The 19,140-nt window shown below is 47.1% G+C and overlaps 1 protein-coding gene across 1 annotated transcript in view; it reads left to right on the top strand.

The window, feature by feature from the left end:
• The window catches only part of TBC1D2B (TBC1 domain family member 2B), a 71,320-nt gene that overhangs the window by 29,237 nt on the left and 22,943 nt on the right, over positions 1–19,140 (top strand). The window contains exons 3-4 of the mRNA XM_044980532.1: positions 6,225–6,390; positions 18,558–18,721. Coding sequence (XP_044836467.1) covers positions 6,225–6,390; positions 18,558–18,721 — 330 coding nt within the window. The remainder of the gene's footprint in view (positions 1–6,224; positions 6,391–18,557; positions 18,722–19,140) is intronic.

Raw genomic sequence — 19,140 nt, 5'->3', positions numbered from 1 at the left:
TACACTGACTCCACTCTAAGAACACCGCCTTTTTACGTAGATCAGCAAATTGAGAAAGCAGCTGCTACCAGCTCCCTCTGTCGTGTCCCCACCCCTTGCTCTGTACAAGGGGAGGGGGACATCCTGACATTAGCACCCCTCTTCTTCCCCCCTCCCCTTCCTGCACAGAAAGCAGGAGACTCTTGGGAGCAGCTCCAAGGCAGAGGGCAGGAGCAGCACAGGGCAGTGGAGGGAGGGACAGCTTCTACTGCCTGGCAATTGATAGCCTGCTGGGCAGCTGCTGCACAGGGAACTTAGGGAAGCTGATCGGGGGCTGCTGGCCCACCCTGGTTCCAAGCCCCCACCAGCTAGTTCCAACGGGTTGCTCTTTCTGCATGAAGTGGAGAAAGCAGGAGGCTGCCAAACAACGTTATATGGCAGCATTGCGCAACTTTAAATGAGTATGTTCTCTAATTGATCACCAACGAAACAATGTTAACCAGGACGACGTTAAGTGAGGAGTTACTGTACATAACTCCTTACATAGTGTGATGGGTTGGATCACAAAAACCGCCTTGGGAACTGCCAACTGATGTTCCAAGACTACTTCTGCCCCTGCTTTCCCTGCCAGCCTGGGAATCCAGCACCCTGTCTTGTTGAGCCAGACATACCAGTCTGCTCCAACACAGACCCAGTTCTGAACTACATGCCCCAAAGCTGCAGACTTAACTGAAAGCCACTTACAGAAGTGTTCCTGTCATTAACACTGAGATGCCCAACTCCCAATGGGGTCTAAATCCCAAATAAATCCATGTTACAGCTGTATACAGGGTAAACTCATAAATTGCTCGCCCTCTATAACACTGATAGAGAGAGATGCACAGCTGCCCCCCGCCCGGTGTATTAATACATACTCTGGGTTAATTAATAAGTAAAAAGTGATTTTATTAAATACAGAAAGTAGGATTTAAGTGGTTCCAAGTAGTAAGAGACAGAACAAAGTGAATTACCAAGTAAAACAAAATAGAACATGCAAGTCTATGTCTAAGAAAACTGAATACAGATAAAACCTCACCAGTTCCAGTAAGCTTCCTTTTACAGACTAATCTCCTAGTCCGGGTCCAGCAGTCACTCACACTCCCTGTAGTTACTGTCCTTTGTTCCAGTCTCTTTCAGGTATCCTTGGGGGTGGAGAGGTTATTGCTTTAGCCAGCTGAAGACAAAATGGAGAGGTCTTCCACAGGTTTAAATAGACTTTCTCTTGTGGGTGGAGACCCCCTCCCCTCTCCTATGCAAAGTCTAGCTCCAAGATGGAGTTTTGGAGTCACATGTCCCTGCATGACTCAGTTTTTACAGGCAGCAGCCATGGCTTACGTGCTACCTTGAAAGTCCTCATGTAGACTTCTTATGTGGATTGGAGCCTCCCAAGATCCATTGTCCCTTAAGTGTTTGCACATTCCTTTCTCAAGAAGCTGACCAAATGCTTTACAAAGGCTACTTAGAAATCAAGCAAGTATACAGCCAATATTCCTAACTTCAAGTATAAAAAATGATACATGCATACAAAGAGGAGGAATGTATTCAGTAGATCATAACCTTTACATAAATATGTTACATGGCATATATAGCATAAAACATATTTCAGTTATATCATATATACATTCATAAGCATATTCTCATGAAGCCGTATGGGGTACACCGTCATACATAGTATCTGTATATATATTTCATAACAATATTGATGACCACTCTGAGCCTGGTTTTCAAATAGAATCATAGATTATCAGGGTTGGAAGGGACCTCAGGAGGTCATCTAGTCCTCATTTAAGACCTCACAAGATAGTCCTTGATGAAACAAAATGTACATACCAGTATCAGGACATTCCTGTCACTCCTTTGCCAGTTGGCATTCAGGGACCCTTGGTGGTCTTCGTCTGTCCACAGAACTGATACAATGAGCATAGTTACAAGTCTTCCCTGGTTATGTTCCCTTTGAGCCTTGGCTCACAATAACAGACCTACCTTCTGCCTCAGAGAGCAAATAACTTAAAACAAGGTTCAGGTGTTGGCCATAAACTTACAAGGAAATAATGACTAGGAAAGATATGGGTGACAATATTACAAGGTTACATGGTAAAGCATGTACACATCTTATTGGTTCCAGGAGCATTTGTGAGATTGGTTTGGTTTTTTTAATATTCCATTGTAACAGTTCAGAAACAGATTGTGATCATGTACCCGGTACATAAAGTGTTGTAAAGCATACCCAGGAGGAAGTAGAGTTCAGCTTCATTGTTTCACGCAACCTCATCCTCTGCATTTGAGTGATGCTAATGGTACATTATAATTATTTTGCAATAGCTGGAAGTGTGGCTGTTGGCTGAGATAAAAAAAATCTGCATTTTTCTTCCTTTTAAATTTAGCAAAATGTTTAACTTCTGCTGTCCTGCATACTGGTAGATCATACAAAGCACTCCTCCAAAGCTGAATGTCACCACTTGGAAAGAACTTGGCCTCGTCTGCTGTAATCAAAAAAGCTGTTGTAGAGTCCCGCAGTCAGTAGGATGAACTGAGACTATGGCTGTCAGTGCAGCCTTTCAGCAGCTACATGAGCCTTTGAAAGTCAATTCAGACAGTGTCTATTAAATAAATGCAGCATTGCAGAAGGCAGAAAACATAGGGTGTATCTACTCTGCAATTAGACACCTGCAGCTGACCTGTGCCAGCTGACTCAGGCTTGTGGGGCTGTTTAATTGAAGTGTTAGACTTTCAGGCTTGGGTTGGAGACCACTGAGCTTTAGGACCCCTGTGAGGTAGAGGATCCCAAAGCCCACGCTCCAGTTCAAATGTCTACACTGCCTTTAAGCAGCCCTTAGCGTGAGCCCCACGAGCCCGTCAGCTGGCAGAGCCCAGCTGCAGTTTTTAAATTGCAGTGTAGACATGCCTGTAGTGAGTTCTGGAAAACCATGCTGAAGCAGCAATTAAAAGAAGAACATTTTTTAAGAGACTGTCAGACTGCTGACATCATGGATCACAGTATTTCTAGAGAGAAGAAATTAAGCTGTCCTTTTCTGCTTACTGTCTTACATTGTAATTAGTAGCAGATGTTTTTATCATCTGTTGCATGCTATATTTTGTGCCTCCTGTCAGAAAACAATTGCAGAATCGATATAGACACACAGTATGATGAAAACGAACTTTTTTTACACAATGTATGTGTATAGTTATAATTTTTCTGTGGAACTTTCATTCATGACTGTAAATGGACTAACTCCACCAAAAAAACGATACTCCGTTTATCCACTCAGGTTGGCCATATGTAGTGCTGCAGGAGCTTGGTATCCACTTTTGTTCATGACCCTAGTAATGTTCTTTGCTGTACATTGACCTACAGTAGATAGACCTATGACTGTGTATTTTGTTGTGCATGAGACTGGAAGATGTGTTCCATAATCCCAGTTTTGAGTATTTGGTTTAAGAAGTGAATTACTGTTTGCCAGGAACTATAAAATGCCATCCCAAGTGGCTGTAAGAGTTCGTTAATTATACTTTATTCACTGAGTTATGCAACCTAGTTCTCCAAAATGTAATGGAAGAAAAATGTGAGAATGGTTTTAATGTTGTTTTTCTTTCTTCCACCCCATATCTGGCACACAATTTACAGAGTTACTAAAGTTACTTGTAATCTGTTACCATCCAAAACTGCAGTATGATCACAAGTATTCTATAAAAGACTTCAGTTGCAAGTTTTGCTTAAGACTGGTACACAATATAGAAGAACTGTGCTGTTAGTATTGGAGCCATTTGGTTGTATTCTGCAGCAGGTCCTACAATGATTTCTGTCTCACACAGGCATTCTATTCAGTTCTCTTACAGCCCTCATTGCCAAGTGTCTGCAGTCAAATGTAGATTTGTTCTGCTGTTGCAATATGCAACTGCATAAATTCTCTTGGCTGGTGAAGCTTTGTACAAGAAACTTTGTAACAGTGTTGAGGTTTTCCACTAAGAGTTGTGGTGGTGTTTGTAGAAATGCCAAAAGCTTATGGAAGTCCATGCTGGGAACTGAAACTGAAGGAAGGCAATCACACATATTAAAAAGGAAAGACTGGAATATTACATGAAGTATTCGGAAACAAAAATTAATACTTGGTAAAACAATTCCATTCAATACAAGAGCTCTTGTATTTTCTGTTTCACTAGCTGTAAATCTGAACTTTTGTTTATACAAATGGAGCTTCAGAAAACTGCTTCAGATTGTCTTTCTGCTAAAGGCACACTCTAAAGCATACACATAAATCATAAGGGGTAACAAAATCAGTCTGTGATTTACCTTTACTTTCTGTAACTCAGGAGGGTGAGTGCAAGTAGAATTGATAACACTTCAGCTTCTGATTACAACCATTTGGATTTACACCTGTTTTTCCTGTGGCACAGGGCAGCTTTTAATATTTGTCATAAAGATATTTCAAGGTTGTTTATTCTAATTTACCCCGCTGGCTTACATGTAAGGCCACTTTGTCATGCACCTCCTTCCTAGTAATGAAAATCTTGAATGTGTTTCCAGTCTTGACTAGCATAAACCTAGCTACCAAAGTGTTTCCAGCAGTATGAATGTCTGTGCCCTGTCACCCCATCTGCTTTCAGGCAGTGTCTTGATGATTTTCTGGGATTGCAGCTGTTAATTTTTGTAACCAGTTGTTTGCTCTTGAAAGTTAGGTGCTGAGAGCACTGGCTAGTTACAGGCACTGAGGCAGCAGCTGAAACATGCTTGCTATATCAGTGCTCAGGAGCAGAGACTCTTGTTCCGAACTGTAAAGTAGTTTTGGATGAAAACTGTTGCTGGAGAGAGATTCAGGACTTGATGAAAATGTATGTTGCTGTTACTTATAATCTTGTTCGCAGATGCCCATCATTTTTTGAAGAACTTGGCTATTGGGCTGAAATTTTCCATACTTTTTCTCTTCCAGAAAATGAATTTTATCAGTGATTGGTTTTTTATTCAAATCAGCTGTTTGAGTTAGGAAGAAGTGGCAAAACTTCACTCTTGTCATTGTAAGAATATTTTGGCAACCATTTTTTTTAATAGGGCTACAGCAAAAGTGGCTGAAGATTGAAAGTTAAAACTTGGCTGGAAAATAGTCCTCACTGAGAAGTTGTGGACGGACTTTGGGGTGAATGAGGTGTATGAAGGAATGGTTTTGCCTAAGCAAAATTGTATTTGAAAACTGTGTACTCAGCATATACTCTAGGTTTTTTTCATGAACTCTACAACTTGCACTCTTAAATATATGCACATAGCTTGGGTTTGATTTTTTTTTTCAGAAGGTTGCATCCAGTTGTGCTTGTGCAACATTGACGACTGTACATGCAGACATATGCACAAGCAAGCACCGACATCTGCATGCACAGATGATTTTTTTTTTAAGTACGCACAAAACCATGTCAGTCTTAGTGCTTGAAAAGTGCACCCAAAGGTGTTGTGTGTACATGGCAGTGGACCAGGCTAAGGACCCTTTAACTAGAGGCTGGCCTTCATTCAGCGATGGTCCAATAGAATTTAGGACTCTGTAAGACTAAGGTTTGGCCCTGTGGGAACTTTTTGCAAGACGTTATCAGCACAGGATATAAAATGAGAGCACCAAACTCACTGTTGCCTATTCAGGATTTCACCCCAGATTGTCAGAGGTGTAAGGTACCAGCTACCTTTCTGACTTGTTAGACAGTTCTTCAGAGTTCTGCATCATAACATATTTTTTAAATGTTTTATTTCCTACTTTCCCTTTTAACATTTCAGAATCTGAGAGAGCTTCCTGTTTATCTGCTATGTGACTTCAAAGCAGGATATTTGTAAGCCTGCTCATTGCTAACATCAGCAAAGGCTGTATTTTATTTTGAAACTGCACTGGGGTGAAAATAACTGCTATGCAGAGGGTTAGCAGAAGGCCTCTGCTAAAAACCTCAAACTCTAATGCCTTGTGCTACCCATAGTACATTCTTCAGCTTACGCATTTGCAATACATTGTTTTCAGCCATGTAGTACACTGTGTACCTCTGAGATTTTATTAGCTAGTGCACAACAATATGAATGCAATGAAATCTTAGCATACTGAGGATAAAGACAAAGTCCTGTTGTTTTTCTGTTGTTCAAATACACCTTTTTAAAAACATGGCATTTGTGGGGGCCTTGTGCAATTTTTAAGGTGATAAAATCATAATAATAAACAAATGTTGCTTTCCTTTCTCAGATTTGAATATCCTGAATCCAAATGTCTCAGCAGAGAAAGCTAGAAATGTCCTAGCTGTGGAGACTGCTCCCACGGAACTGGTAGGAGAACAAGCAGCTTGCCAGCCAGCACCAATCCAACAAAGTGCCATCAATTTCTCCCTGAAACAATGGGGTACTGAGATCAAGTGAGTTCTTTTTTCCACATGAGAATTGTACTAGTCCCTAGCAAATGGCCAATGATACTTCAGGTTGCTCAGATACTGTGGTGATGGGGCCAGTATAAGATGGAGAGATACAATGTACAAATTAAGCAAGAAATTGGAAAAATTAGTAGCCTGTCCATTGAAACAATATCTCTTAAAGTAGACTGTCTATTTATACATACTAGGATTACTAATTTAACAGGTGGAGTTGGGTATAGAGATACAGTAGTGTTTGTTCATTTTACATCAGATGTTTTACTATCTGTCAGATAGTGAGTAATAGCTTTATGGTCTGAGCACAAGACAAGGAGCCAGGATCTATTAAATACTTAACCACACTGCATCCTATCCTTTTTCTTTAAAATGGGAGTAGTAATTCCTTACTTCAGTGGCGGTATGGTGATTCATTAGTTAATATTTAAAATAGTAGTTTAGAGATGAAAAACCCTATTAATATTCTTAGTTGTTTGTTCCATTTTTTAAAAAGATATGTACTGTAGATTAAATACAAGACATTCAGGCCAACATTGAGCAAGTTATGACAACCACTTTCTTAAAGAAAGAAATATTTTTTTAAAAGCATGGAATGGAAGTAACTATTTTAAGACAAGTTTACTTGAGTTCACTCTTTGACACCAATTGTTTTCAAAAACAGTCGTACAGTGACTGACTTCTGGCTCTCCTATTACTGTAGGTTCTTTATGAACATTTCATATAATCTGTCTAGTGACCTTCTGTTACTTTTCAAAGGACAGCTGATTCTTTTCCCATGATGTTAGAGCAGTTCGTGATGCAGTGGCTGCTGTCCTGTCAACTAGACCACATTCTTCTTGTGCTGTCAATGAGAATAATTTTTATTTATTTATTTTTTACCGGTGCAGTTGAGTTAAATAAGGAAACCTTTAAATGAAATCAGTTAGGCACAGAAGTTGGAAGGTGTGTTGTGAATGAGGTAGGAGGCTGCAGGAAGAGAAAGAATGGTCTCATGGTTAAGGCAATTAAGTGCTGCCCTGGAGAACTGGGTTCTATCACTGCGTGTGCTGGAGAGATCCTGTGTGATGCTGAGCAAATCACTTAAACCAAACTTTTCACAGGTGGTCACTGATTGTGTGTTCTTCATATTCTGGGTGCACAGCCTGAGAGTGTGTGATATACAGAAGTGCTGAGCACTTAAATCTGCAGTCATGGGAACTATGCTTTGAACGTATAAAGTGTTCTATAATTCTTGAAAATCCAATCCTAGCCATCTCAAGTTGGACGCCCAAAATTAGTGATTACTCTTGACCTTAATATCTGCGTCTCAGTTCCTCACCTGTAAAATGAGGATAACCCTCATCTCACAGGGTTTCATGAAAGTAGATTAATTGTTTCTGAAGTATCAATACTGTAGAGATAAGCACCATGGAAAAGCCCATGAGGAAATTAATAATTCTGTCTTCAGAGCAGGATTTGAATAGTGTGCAGTAAATAAGGTCTAGGACCGTGCATTGAATAATGAGGATAAAAGAAAATATTGTAGAGCTGCTCATTAACTGAGCACTGTTGATTCAGTACACTGAATAAGGTGACATCCTGTGGGGGGGAAAATAGTATGTGATCATGTAATTAAAGACTGTATCATAATGCATATGCATGAGGGACCCAAATGAAAGTTGCACAGGCAACCTTACTTAAAATTCCTAACTTTTGAGTGCTGGACTTTGCAATCTTAATGTTCTTTTAACATAGTTTTTTGTATGTAAGATAGAACTCTGATAAACTGTAAGCGATTTCTGCTGATAGAGAGCTTATGGAATCCAATCCTTAAGGGGTAGTTAATGACATCTTCATAATCATAAACTTAAAATACAAATAAAAATCAGTTTTTAAACCGGATTAGAATTTTTACTGTAATAGTTAATGATGGCTAAGCAGGCTATTGATGTGATAGACAACCTAGAAATACCTAAGATGCAGAGCTAATATAGTTGAGGAATGGGAAGCATAGTATCTAAACTTTAAGCAATTTTATTTATTTGTATAGGTCATATTGTGGTTTTCAGCACCTTAGTATCTGTGTGCCTTATACAAAGATTGACTGATTAATTAATTAATTCTTGCAACATACTATTAGTAGGGCCCTACCAAACTCATGGTCCGTTTTGGTCAATTTCACAGTCATGGGATTATAAAAATCATAAATTTCATGGTTTCAGCTACTTAAATCTGAAATTTCATGGTATTGTAATTGTAGGGGTCCTGACCCAAAAGGAGTTGTAGGGGGGATTGCAGTACTGCTACCCTGACTTCTGCACTGCTGGTGGCAGCACTGCATTCACAGCTGAGCAGCTGGAGAGCGGTGGCTGCTGGATGGGAGTTCAGCTCTGAAGGCAGCAGGGCAGAAATAAGGGTGGCATGGTATGGTATTGCCACCCTTACTTCTGCACGGCTGCTGGTGGGGAGCTGCCTTCAGAGATGGGTGCCTGGCCAACAGCTGCTGCTCTCTGGCCACTCAGCTCTGAAGGCAGCGCAGAAGTAAGGGTGGCAATACCATGACCACACTAAAGTAATCTTGGGACCCTTCTGTAACTCCTTTTTGGGTCAGGACCCCCAATTCGAGAAACACCAGTCTTCCCTGTGAAATCTGTATAGTATAAGGTAAAAGCACACAAAAGACCAGATTTCACAGCGGGGAGACCAGATTTCATGATCCGTGATGCGTTTTTCATGGATGTGAATTTGGAATTGTTAACTCTATAGTACAGAAAGTGAACTGAGGCACGGAGATGAAGGGATTTATCCAAGGTTTCAGAGGAAGTCTGTGTCAGTGCTGGGAGCCCATACTTGCTGAGTCCCCTGGGTCAGTGTCTTAAACACAAGACCATTCTTGCTTCTTTAGCCATGCAGCACAATTTCATCACAGTAGTTCTTTGTGTAGAGCTTTAACATATGGTTAACATCTGCTTGACAGCAAGGGCTTGTCGTAATATCTGCATATGCCCTAAGCAACAGTAAAGAAATAACAAGAGGGAAGTGAAGAGAGTATGTTTCATATAAAGAATGTACTATATGTGCACGTTAATTGCACTTGCCTAAGCTGGAAGTTGCTTTCATTTTAAATCAGCTTTCAGCAATTAAAGCCACCAAAAACTAATTGGATCAGATAAATGTTCAGAGCTGAATAGTCCTTCCTTCTTATGCTAACAGTTTCTGCAGCCTCATTTGTTTATGTAGAGTCCTGCTTGTTTAAAAGGATGTACTGTAATAACCCCTGAGTTACCTAATCATATGATGGGATTTCATAATATAGAATGAGCCAGTAGATCATTTTGAACTTTCACATATTTTGTGTAACTATATATAATTAAAATATTATTTAAAAGAATAAACTACCTTGGTTTGCTGTTGTAGCTCTGTAAACCTAAAGTCCTGTGGTACTATAGCTTTACATAAATTTCAGTAATGTGGAGGAGGGGGGGAGGTATGCTGTATTTAATTATTTAAATACATATTATAAAGGAATTCAACCAGCTACTCTTTATACTTAATTTGTAGTCCAATAGCACATACTTAATTCTCAATCCTCAAAGAGTCAGCAAACAAAGTCCTTATGAAAAGTACGTGTAGAAATTGAACACCAACTATGATATTTGCCCTCATGGGGAATATATGAAAAACATTTTCAAGTACCTCTTGCTTATTATTGTTTCTCTTGCCTCATTATTCTTTCTAAACATAGGTTTCAGAGTAGCAGCCATGTTAGTCTGTATCCGCAAAAAGAACAGGAGTACTTCTGGCACCTTAGAGACTAACAAATTAATTTGAGCATAAGCTTTCGTGGGCTACAGCCCACTTCCATTCTGTGCATCTGATGAACATATAGTAAGGAGATATGTTACATTCTGTGCATCCAATGAAGTGGGCTATAGCCCACAAAAGCTTATGCTCAAATAAATTTGTTAGTCTCTAAGGTGCCACAAGTACTCCTGTTCTTTTTTCTAAACATAGTTATCTTAAAACTCTGGAAAGGTGGAGGTTTGATGGCATTTAAGAATGAAGTCCTCCAGCCACAGGACAAGACAGGCATGGACAGTGGAAAGCTCACCTCTTGTAGAAAGAGAATAGCTCAGTCCTTTGCTTCTATACTGAGAATTCCTAGAGAGATGTCTGAGTTTTTTGTGATGTGGATTCTTGTTCACCAGGAATTAATCAGAGACTGCCACATTCACTCCACACAGACTTTGTAGATGTCTGTCTAAGAACCGGGGCTGGATCTGAACCAGTGACTTAGAAATAACAGGCTCACTGTCGACACCATGTGGATCTTGTAGTCCTACATACACAGAAAGAATAGCGGTGAAAAGATTACTGAATACATAATCAAATCCCAGCCAAGTTTGCAAATCAGATGCTCCTTGCTTTATGAAGGATTACATTGTGGTTTAAAAAAACTGTATCAAAATGATCATTATCAGACTGCTTAATTGAACCAAATTATTTGGAATCATGGTATTGTGATATGTATAGTGTATCGCAGTGTTTCCCAAACTTGGGATGCCGCTTGTGCAGGGAAAGCCCCTGGCGGGCCGGGCCGGTTTGTTTACCTGCCTCATCCCCAGGTCCGGCCGATTGTGGCTCCCGCTTGCCGCAGTTCGCTGCTCCAGGCCAATGAGAACCGCTGGAAGTGGTGGCCAGTACATCCCTCAGCCCGCGCCACTTCCAGCGGCTCCCATTGGCCTGGAGCAGCGAACCATGGCCAGTGGGAGCCGCGATCGGCCGGACCTGGGGACGGGGCAGGTAAACAAACCGGCCCAGCCCAACAGGGGCTTTCCTTATACAAGCGGTGTCCCAAGTTTGGGAAAAACTGGTGTATCGGATCACCTAGCTCAGATGACAGATTTCCTGTAAAACTTTAGAGAAGCATTGGGTCAAGCCAGCAAATAGTCTCAATAGTAAGACACCTATATGGTCAAATAAGCATTGTAAGTCAATTACTTTTCCATAAACAGGAGGTGAGCTGCTTTCAGGGAAGGGTGAAGATGGGGCCTCCATCCTTAAAGGCTGGAGATTAAACATACTTGTATTTGACAAGTTAACTGATCCTTAAATGTAGCGGTGCTACATTTAGAAAGAGACTTGAGATGCAATGTTCAGAACTGTCTGAAGTGCACAAATATATTGTTCTTCTTCGAGTGATTGTTCCTATGCATTCCATGTAGGTGTGCGCGCCGCGCGTGCACGGCTCTTCGGAACATTTTTACCCTAGCAACTCCGGCGGGCCGGCTGGCGCCCCCTGGAGTGGGGCCGCTATGGCGCTGGATATATACCCCAGCCGGCCCGTCCGCTCCTCAGTTCCTTCTTTCCGCCCGTGACGGCTAGTAGGAACAGTGGAGTGCTCCCTTACCTCCACAGCCCTAGCGTTCTCCATAGATTTAGTGTATATAGTTGTTAATAATTTGTTAAAGTTTCTTGTTCTAGTTGTATAGTTAGTTGTATAGTATAGTAGTTAGGGAATTAGAGGGGTTAGCCCTCTTCTTCCGCCCCGGTGCGGGCTTATGCCCAGAGCACCGGGATTCAAGCCCTGCGTGGCTTGCCAGCGGCCCATGCCGGTGAGTGACCCGCACGACTCCTGCCTCTGCTGCCTCGGAGAGTCGCACAGATCGGATAAGTGCCTGATTTGCGTAGCCTTCAAGCCGCGTACGAGAAAAGAGCGGGACTCTCGTCTAAAACAACTCCTTATGGAGTCGGCTCTCCAACCTCCGCGCCAGCTCCATCGGCGCCGAAGCCTGCCTCCGTGAGCAGCGCACCGGCAGCACCGAGCCGCTCCGGTGCCGACGCCTCTCGGCACCCGGCACCGAAGATCCGGCACCGCTCCCTCTCTCCCCTGGGGAAGAAGCACAAGGTGCCGAAGACGGCCTCTTGCGAAGCAGCAGCAGAAGCCGTTAGCCCAGCCACCTCCGACGCAAACGGTACAGGCTGAGGCAGTGCACAAGAAGTGCACCGGGCCGTCGACACCGGCGCCGCAAGGCCCGTCGAGTCCGGCACCCGCCCAGCTCCCCGGTAACCTACCGAGGAGGAGCTGAGGCTCCCGTCCACGCCCGAGGCGTTCCGCGACGGCGAGGGAGCTGATCGACCTCACCGCTGATACGGGCCATCAGCTACCGGTACCGCCGGTGCGGACACTCAAGTCCATTGGGAAGCCGCTGATGATGCGCCCTCCTTCCCCTGGCGGCCGAGGTGATCGCGGCACCACGATCCGGTCTCGATCCCGATCTCGCTCAAGGCGCCGGTCACCAACGCACCGGGCCCGATCCATGAGACGGTCAACGTCGAGACGCCACTCCCCGTCTCGTCACCGGTCGCAGTCCCGGTACCGCTCCCAATCGCGGTACCGGTCGCACTCCCGGCGACGCTCCAGGTCCCGGTCGCCGAGTCACCGGCACCGCACCAGGTCCGGCTCCAGGCATCGCGGGCGACGTCGAGAGTCACGCAGCCGCTCAAGGCGCCACCGCTCGCGCTCGAGGTCTGACTCCCGGCGCCGCAGGTCGAGCTCCCGGCGCCGCAGGTCGAGCTCCCGGCACCGCGCCACGCGCAGATCCCGCTCGCCTGTTAGACCGCATGACGACCGGCACCGTCCTTCGGCACCGGAGAGACAGTTTACTCCGGCACCGGACGTCCACCCGGGAACCGCTACGGCTCCTCCCTGGCCTTCGAGGGAACCCTCAGTTGCTTCCCCTGAGGGCAGTGCGGTAGACTTCCGAGCGGGGTCTCTTCCGCAGGACCATGGACCCCAGCAGTGGGGATTTTGGGTACCCTGGGCCCAACATGAGCAAGGGCCTCCCCTTCCACCGAGGCAGCCAGGCTCGGCGCGTTCGGTGCCAGTGGCCACTATCAGCAGGCCACCCCCGTCTCCAACGCCACAGACCGCCGCTCACGGCACACCGTTGGGGCATGAGACACTGGCACCTGATCGCCCAGAGGCAGAGCAGGCACCTGAAGAGGTGCTGCCAGGTCACTCCTCGTCCTCCTCTCCCGACGAGGCTGTGGCAGGGGCGTCACCATCAGAACCCCCGCCTATTGACCTCAAGGCGCACCAGGACCTTCTCCGGAGGGTAGCGAAAGCCATCAACCTGCCCATCGAAGAGGTCCAAGAGGTCGATGACCCCATCACGGATGTGGTGGGAGCAGACGCCCCCGTGAGAGTAGCGCTGCCATTCATCCGCACAGTCCAGCAGAACAATGCCGCCATCTGGCAGTCGCCTTCCTCCGTCCCTCCCACGGCACGCGGAGCGGAGAGGAAATATTCTGTCCCGCCCAAGGGGTACGAATATCTTTATGTGCACCCAACTCCGGACTCTTTGGTAGTCCAGTCCGTGAACGACCGGGAGCGTAACGGACAGCCTGCCGCTGCGCCGAAGTCCAAGGAGTCCCGGCGCATGGACTTATTGGGCCGCAAGATTTATTCGGCGGGAGGCCTCCAGCTCCGCATTGCAAATCAAATGGCCCTACTATCCCGATATACATTTAACATCTTGGGGTGCCTGGGAAAATTCGCGGAGCTGACCCCGCAGGACTCCCGCCGAGAATTCTCGGCGCTCCTGGAAGAGGGAAATCTGGCCTCCAGGACCTTAATCAAAGCGGCGGTGGACTCAGCGGACTCGGGGGCCAGAACCGTGGCGTCCGGGGTAACCATGCGGCGCATTGCGTGGCTCCAGTCTTCCACTTTGCCGCCGGAGGTACAATACACCCTCCAGGACCTCCCCTTTGAGATGCAGGGTCTATTCTCTGAAAAAACTGACACGAGACTTCAGACCCTAAAGGACGGACGAGTGGCGATCTGTACTTTGGGAATGCATACGCCGGCCACACAAAGGCGATCGTTCCGGCAGCAACCCTATCGGCCCGTCCCGCAGGCCAGGTCTCGGCCATTTAATAATCGAAGGGCCCCCTTCCGCCGCAGACCGTCAGGGGGGCGTCGTAACCAGACCCAAGGCTCGTCCAAGGCTCCTCAAGGTCCAAAGCCGGCCTTTTGATGGGACGCCCGAGGACGGCCCACCACTCTCCCCCCAGGATCCATCCCTTTTGTTTTCAAGTCGCCTTTCCCGCTTCCTCCAGACGTGGCGTTCTGTAACATCGGACAGCTGGGTACTCAACACCGTCCAGCACGGCTACCGCCTACAGTTTATTTCGCCCCCTCCCTCCCACCCACCTTCCCCGTCCCCCCCTTCCCCGTCCCTCTTCAGGGACCCCTCTCACGAGCAAGTCCTCTTACAGGAGGTCCAGTCTCTGTTGAGCGTGGGTGCCATCGAGGAGGTGCCTCCCAGCAGGCGGGGCAGGGGATTCTACTCCAGATACTTTCTCATCCCCAAGGCGAAAGGAGGTCTTCGTCCCATCTTAGACCTCCGGGAGCTCAACAAGTACCTCTGCAAGCTCAAGTTTCGGATGGTAACCTTGGGGACCATTATCCCTTCCTTGGATCCGGGAGACTGGTTTGCCGCCCTCGACATGAAGGATGCTTACTTTCATGTGGCAATTTACCCCCCCCACAGACGCTACCTGCGCTTCATGGTCAACGAGGCCCACTACCAGTTTGCGGTGTTACCCTTCGGCCTTTCCACCGCACCGAGGGTATTCACCAAATGCATGGCTGTCGTGGCCGCAGCCCTCCGTCGTCGTCGAATTCATGTATACCCATATCTCGACGACTGGCTGATTCGTGGCCGCACCCAAGAGCTGGTGGCGGCTCAGGTGTCCGAGATACTGCATCTGTTCCGGTCTCTCGGCCTACTTATCAACGCCGAAAAGTCCCACTTAGTTCCGGCGCAAAGAGTGGAATTCATAGGAGCAGTCCTCGACTCCAATCTGGCCAGAGCCTGCCTCCCTCATACTTGGCACGAGACGTCCGTCTCCCTTATACGGACACTGCATGCCTTTCCGACAACAACGGTGCGGTCCTGCCTACGTCTCCTAGGTCACATGGCAGCGTGTACGTTTGTGACCGCGCACGCAAGGCTGCAACTTCGCCCGTTCCAAATGTGGCTGGCATCGGTGTACCGCCCTCATCGCGACCCCATGGATATGGTGGTGACGGTGCCGAGACCCACTCTCCAGACGCTCAACTGGTGGCTAAATCCGGAGACAGTCTGCGCAGGGGTTCCGTTCCGCCCTCCTCGACCGTCGATCACCCTGACCACAGACGCGTCGGCGCTTGGATCGGGGGCTCACATAGGAGACTGGCACACCCAGGGTCTCTGGTCAGCCCAGGAGCTCTCCCTCCATATCAACGTCCAGGAGCTGAGAGCGATCCGTCTGGCGTGTCTCGCCTTTCGGACCCACCTTCAGGACCGCTGTGTAGCGGTGTACACGGACAACACCACAGCCATGTTCTATGTCAACAAGCAGGGCGGAGCTCGATCCTCCCCGCTTTGCAAGGAGGCGATGCTCCTCTGGGACCTTTGCGTGACCTCGATTCGCCTCGAAGCGTTTTTTCTGCCGGGGGTGCAGAACACGTTGGCCGACCGTCTGAGCAGGTCCTTCGCCTCCCACGAGTGGTCGCTTCGCCCAGATGTGGCTTACGCAATCTTCCAGAGGTGGGGGTTTCCCCAGGTAGACCTCTTCGCCTCCCGGGCCAACAGGAAGTGCCACAGGTTCTGCTCCTTCCAGGGTCAAGCTCCAGGCTCCCTCTCGGATGCGTTTCTCCTGCCATGGACGGACTCCCTCCTTTACGCGTTCCCTCCGTTTCCGCTCGTCCACCGAGTGCTACTCAAGCTTCGGAGGGACAGGGCCCGCGTAATACTCGTCCGCTCCGGCCTGGCCGAGACAGCACTGGTACACAACCCTGCTGCTCGAGCTGTCAGTTCGGATCCCATTCCCCTTCCGTTATGGCCGGACCTCATCACTCAGGACCTCGGCAGGCTTTGTCACCCGAACCTGCAGTCGCTGCATCTTACAGCTTGGTTCCTGAGTGGTTGACCGACGCAGAGAGGGGTTGTTCGGCGGCGGCGCAACAAGTTCTGCTGGAAAGCAGGAAGCCTTCGACGCGCTCTACCTACCTCGCGAAGTGGAAACGCTTCGCGCTCTGGTGCGACCAGCGAGGTCTTAACCCATTCTCGGCCCCCATCCAGATCTGGTACCTGAAAGGTCAAGGTCTCGCAATCTCGTCCCTCAGGGTGCACCTGGCAGCTCTGTCAGCCTTTCGACCCGCTATAGGAGGTCGCTCCGTCTTCTCCAACCCAATGGTAGCCCGCTTCCTTAAAGGGTTAGACCGTCTCTACCCTCAGGTGCGTCCTCCTGCTCCGACTTGGGATCTAAACCTGGTTCTCGCCCAGATGATGGGCCCACCCTTCGAGCCCTTGGCCACGTGCTCTCTGCTCCATCTTACCTGGAAGACGGCTTTCCTCGTAGCAATCACATCCGCCAGACGAGTCTCGGAACTCCACGCCCTGACGGCGGGTCCCCCGTATACCGTCTTCCACAGGGACAAAGTGCAGCTTCGGCCACACCCAGCCCTCCTCCCCAAGGTGGTGTCGGCCTTCCACCTCAACCAGGAGATCTTCCTCCCGGTCTTCTTCCCGAAGCCGCACGCCTCACCTCGTGAGCAGCAGCTCCACACCCTGGACGTCCGCAGGGCCCTCGCTTTCTACATTGACCGGACGAAACCCTTCCGGCATTCGACCCAACTGTTTGTAGCGATCGCAGACCGCATGAAAGGCGAGCCGGTTTCCTCACAGCGGATTTCATCCTGGGTGACGGCCTGCATACGAACGTGCTACGAGCTTGCTCGCGTCACCCCGTGCCGACTCACTGCACACTTGACCAGAGCGCACGCCTCGTCGGCCGCCTTCCTGGCCCATGTTCCCATCCAGGACATCTGTAGAGCGGCCACCTGGTCTTCCGTCCACACCTTCGCTTCCCACTACACGTTGGTGCAGCAGTCTCGAGACGACGCAGCCTTCGGCTCCGCGGTATTACACTCCGCCACGTCTCATTCTGACCCCACCGCCTAGGTAAGGCTTGGGAATCACCTACATGGAATGCATAGGAGCAATCACTCGAAGAAGAAAAGGCGGTTACTCACCGTAGTAACTGGTGTTCTTCGAGATGTGTTGCTCCTATCCATTCCAGACCCGCCCTCCTTCCCCACTGTCGGAATAGCCGGCAAGAAGGAACTGAGGAGCGGACGGGCCGGCTGGGGTATATATCCAGCGCCATAGCGGCGCCACTCCAGGGGGCGCCAGCCGGCCCGCCGGAGTTGCTAGGGTAAAAATGTTCCGAAGAGCCGTGCACGCGCGGCGCGCACACCTACATGGAATGGATAGGAGCAACACATCTCGAAGAACACCAGTTACTACGGTGAGTAACCGCCTTATATGCAGTGTTGGTTTAGGCCTTTGTCACTATAGTGCTTCTTCAGCATAAAATCTTTTACTTATATGAAAAATAGGTTATGCTTCCTACAAAACTGTCAGATTGGATCCTAGAGATTGCCTTTGCAAGTCCCTTGCAGATAGTTTGGCAGCATTCTAACTAGCATGGAGATTCTCTCCTCAACATCTGTGTAACTACAATAGATTCAGCTTTTGGATGACCCCAATTTTATGTTAATTCAGTTTGTGATACGATAATACACACTGGCCTTTTGACCTGCATACTCCCTATTCTGTTTAACACTTAGCAGTTGTTTACCCTGACATTTAAAATAAAGAACTATTTTAATAAATAGATTAAAAACAAAAAAACAAAACCCCATTCCCCAGAAAAACCAAATGTTTCACTGCCAAAACACATGGATAAAGCAGGGCCAGGCCAGGAGTGAAAGACCATAGGGGTCTCATGTATTTTGGTCATTTGCCTCACAGTACCACGTGCTGCAGCAAAGCCACTCTCCTGGACCTTGAATATGTTATGATCAGTGCTTAAATACTGATAGTAGGTATTACAGGACATGACTACTTGGTTTTTGTTTGCATTTTATTTAGCATTGGTTTTGTTAATTTAAGCTCTGTTTAACAAAGAGGATTCATTGATGTGTTTTGAAAGTGTACGTTGTTTGGGTGATTTTCATAAGGTGTACATGTATGATGTGACTAAAAAGGTAAATTTAAAAAAAGATACCCCCCCCCCCCCCAAGAAAAAATGGCATCACTATGATTATTTTCTTTATTCCACAGAAATTCAATGTCTTCCTTAAGATCTGGAAAAGGAAACAGTGAAAATCGTAAGAGTGTGTTTTATACCAGCGAAGAGTGGGAGATGTTAGATCCAACCCAAAAGGACTTAGAGGAGTCAATGGCACTGGAAGAAAGGCGGAAACATGCATCAGAAGGAAACAAAGGTACCAGAAGGTTCTTTTTCTGTTAATATACCACACTGTTAGCTGTATCTTCAGAAAATATAACAAGAATTCAGTCATTTCTTTGCAAACCAAATCTTTGCACATGAAATTATCTTTTTGTGATGTAGTCAAGGGTCAAACAGTGGTTTGTCCATAGTACTGTATCCTGTGGTGCATGTGACAAAGGTATATGAGAGATCTCTTGTATTTGACTCTGTGGGCAGGTGTGTCTTTGTTTTGTTGTTGAGACGCAGGGCTACAAGAGGGAAGGAAAGAGTCAAGATCTTTGATTATAATCTTACGTAGAGCCAGCCACTCAGGGGAGTCATTGGTTTCAGACTTCAGAGGTGTCACTCTTCATCCAAAGTGGATGAAGCAACATCCTGGTTGCTGCTACTTGACGGGGGAGGGGGATAGTG

The sequence above is a fragment of the Mauremys mutica genome, chromosome 11 (genome assembly GCF_020497125.1).
Source record: "Mauremys mutica isolate MM-2020 ecotype Southern chromosome 11, ASM2049712v1, whole genome shotgun sequence".
Taxonomy (NCBI): domain Eukaryota; kingdom Metazoa; phylum Chordata; order Testudines; family Geoemydidae; genus Mauremys; species Mauremys mutica.
The sequence above is the reverse complement of the archived record's forward strand: the minus strand, read 5'-3'. Positions and strand labels throughout refer to the sequence as shown.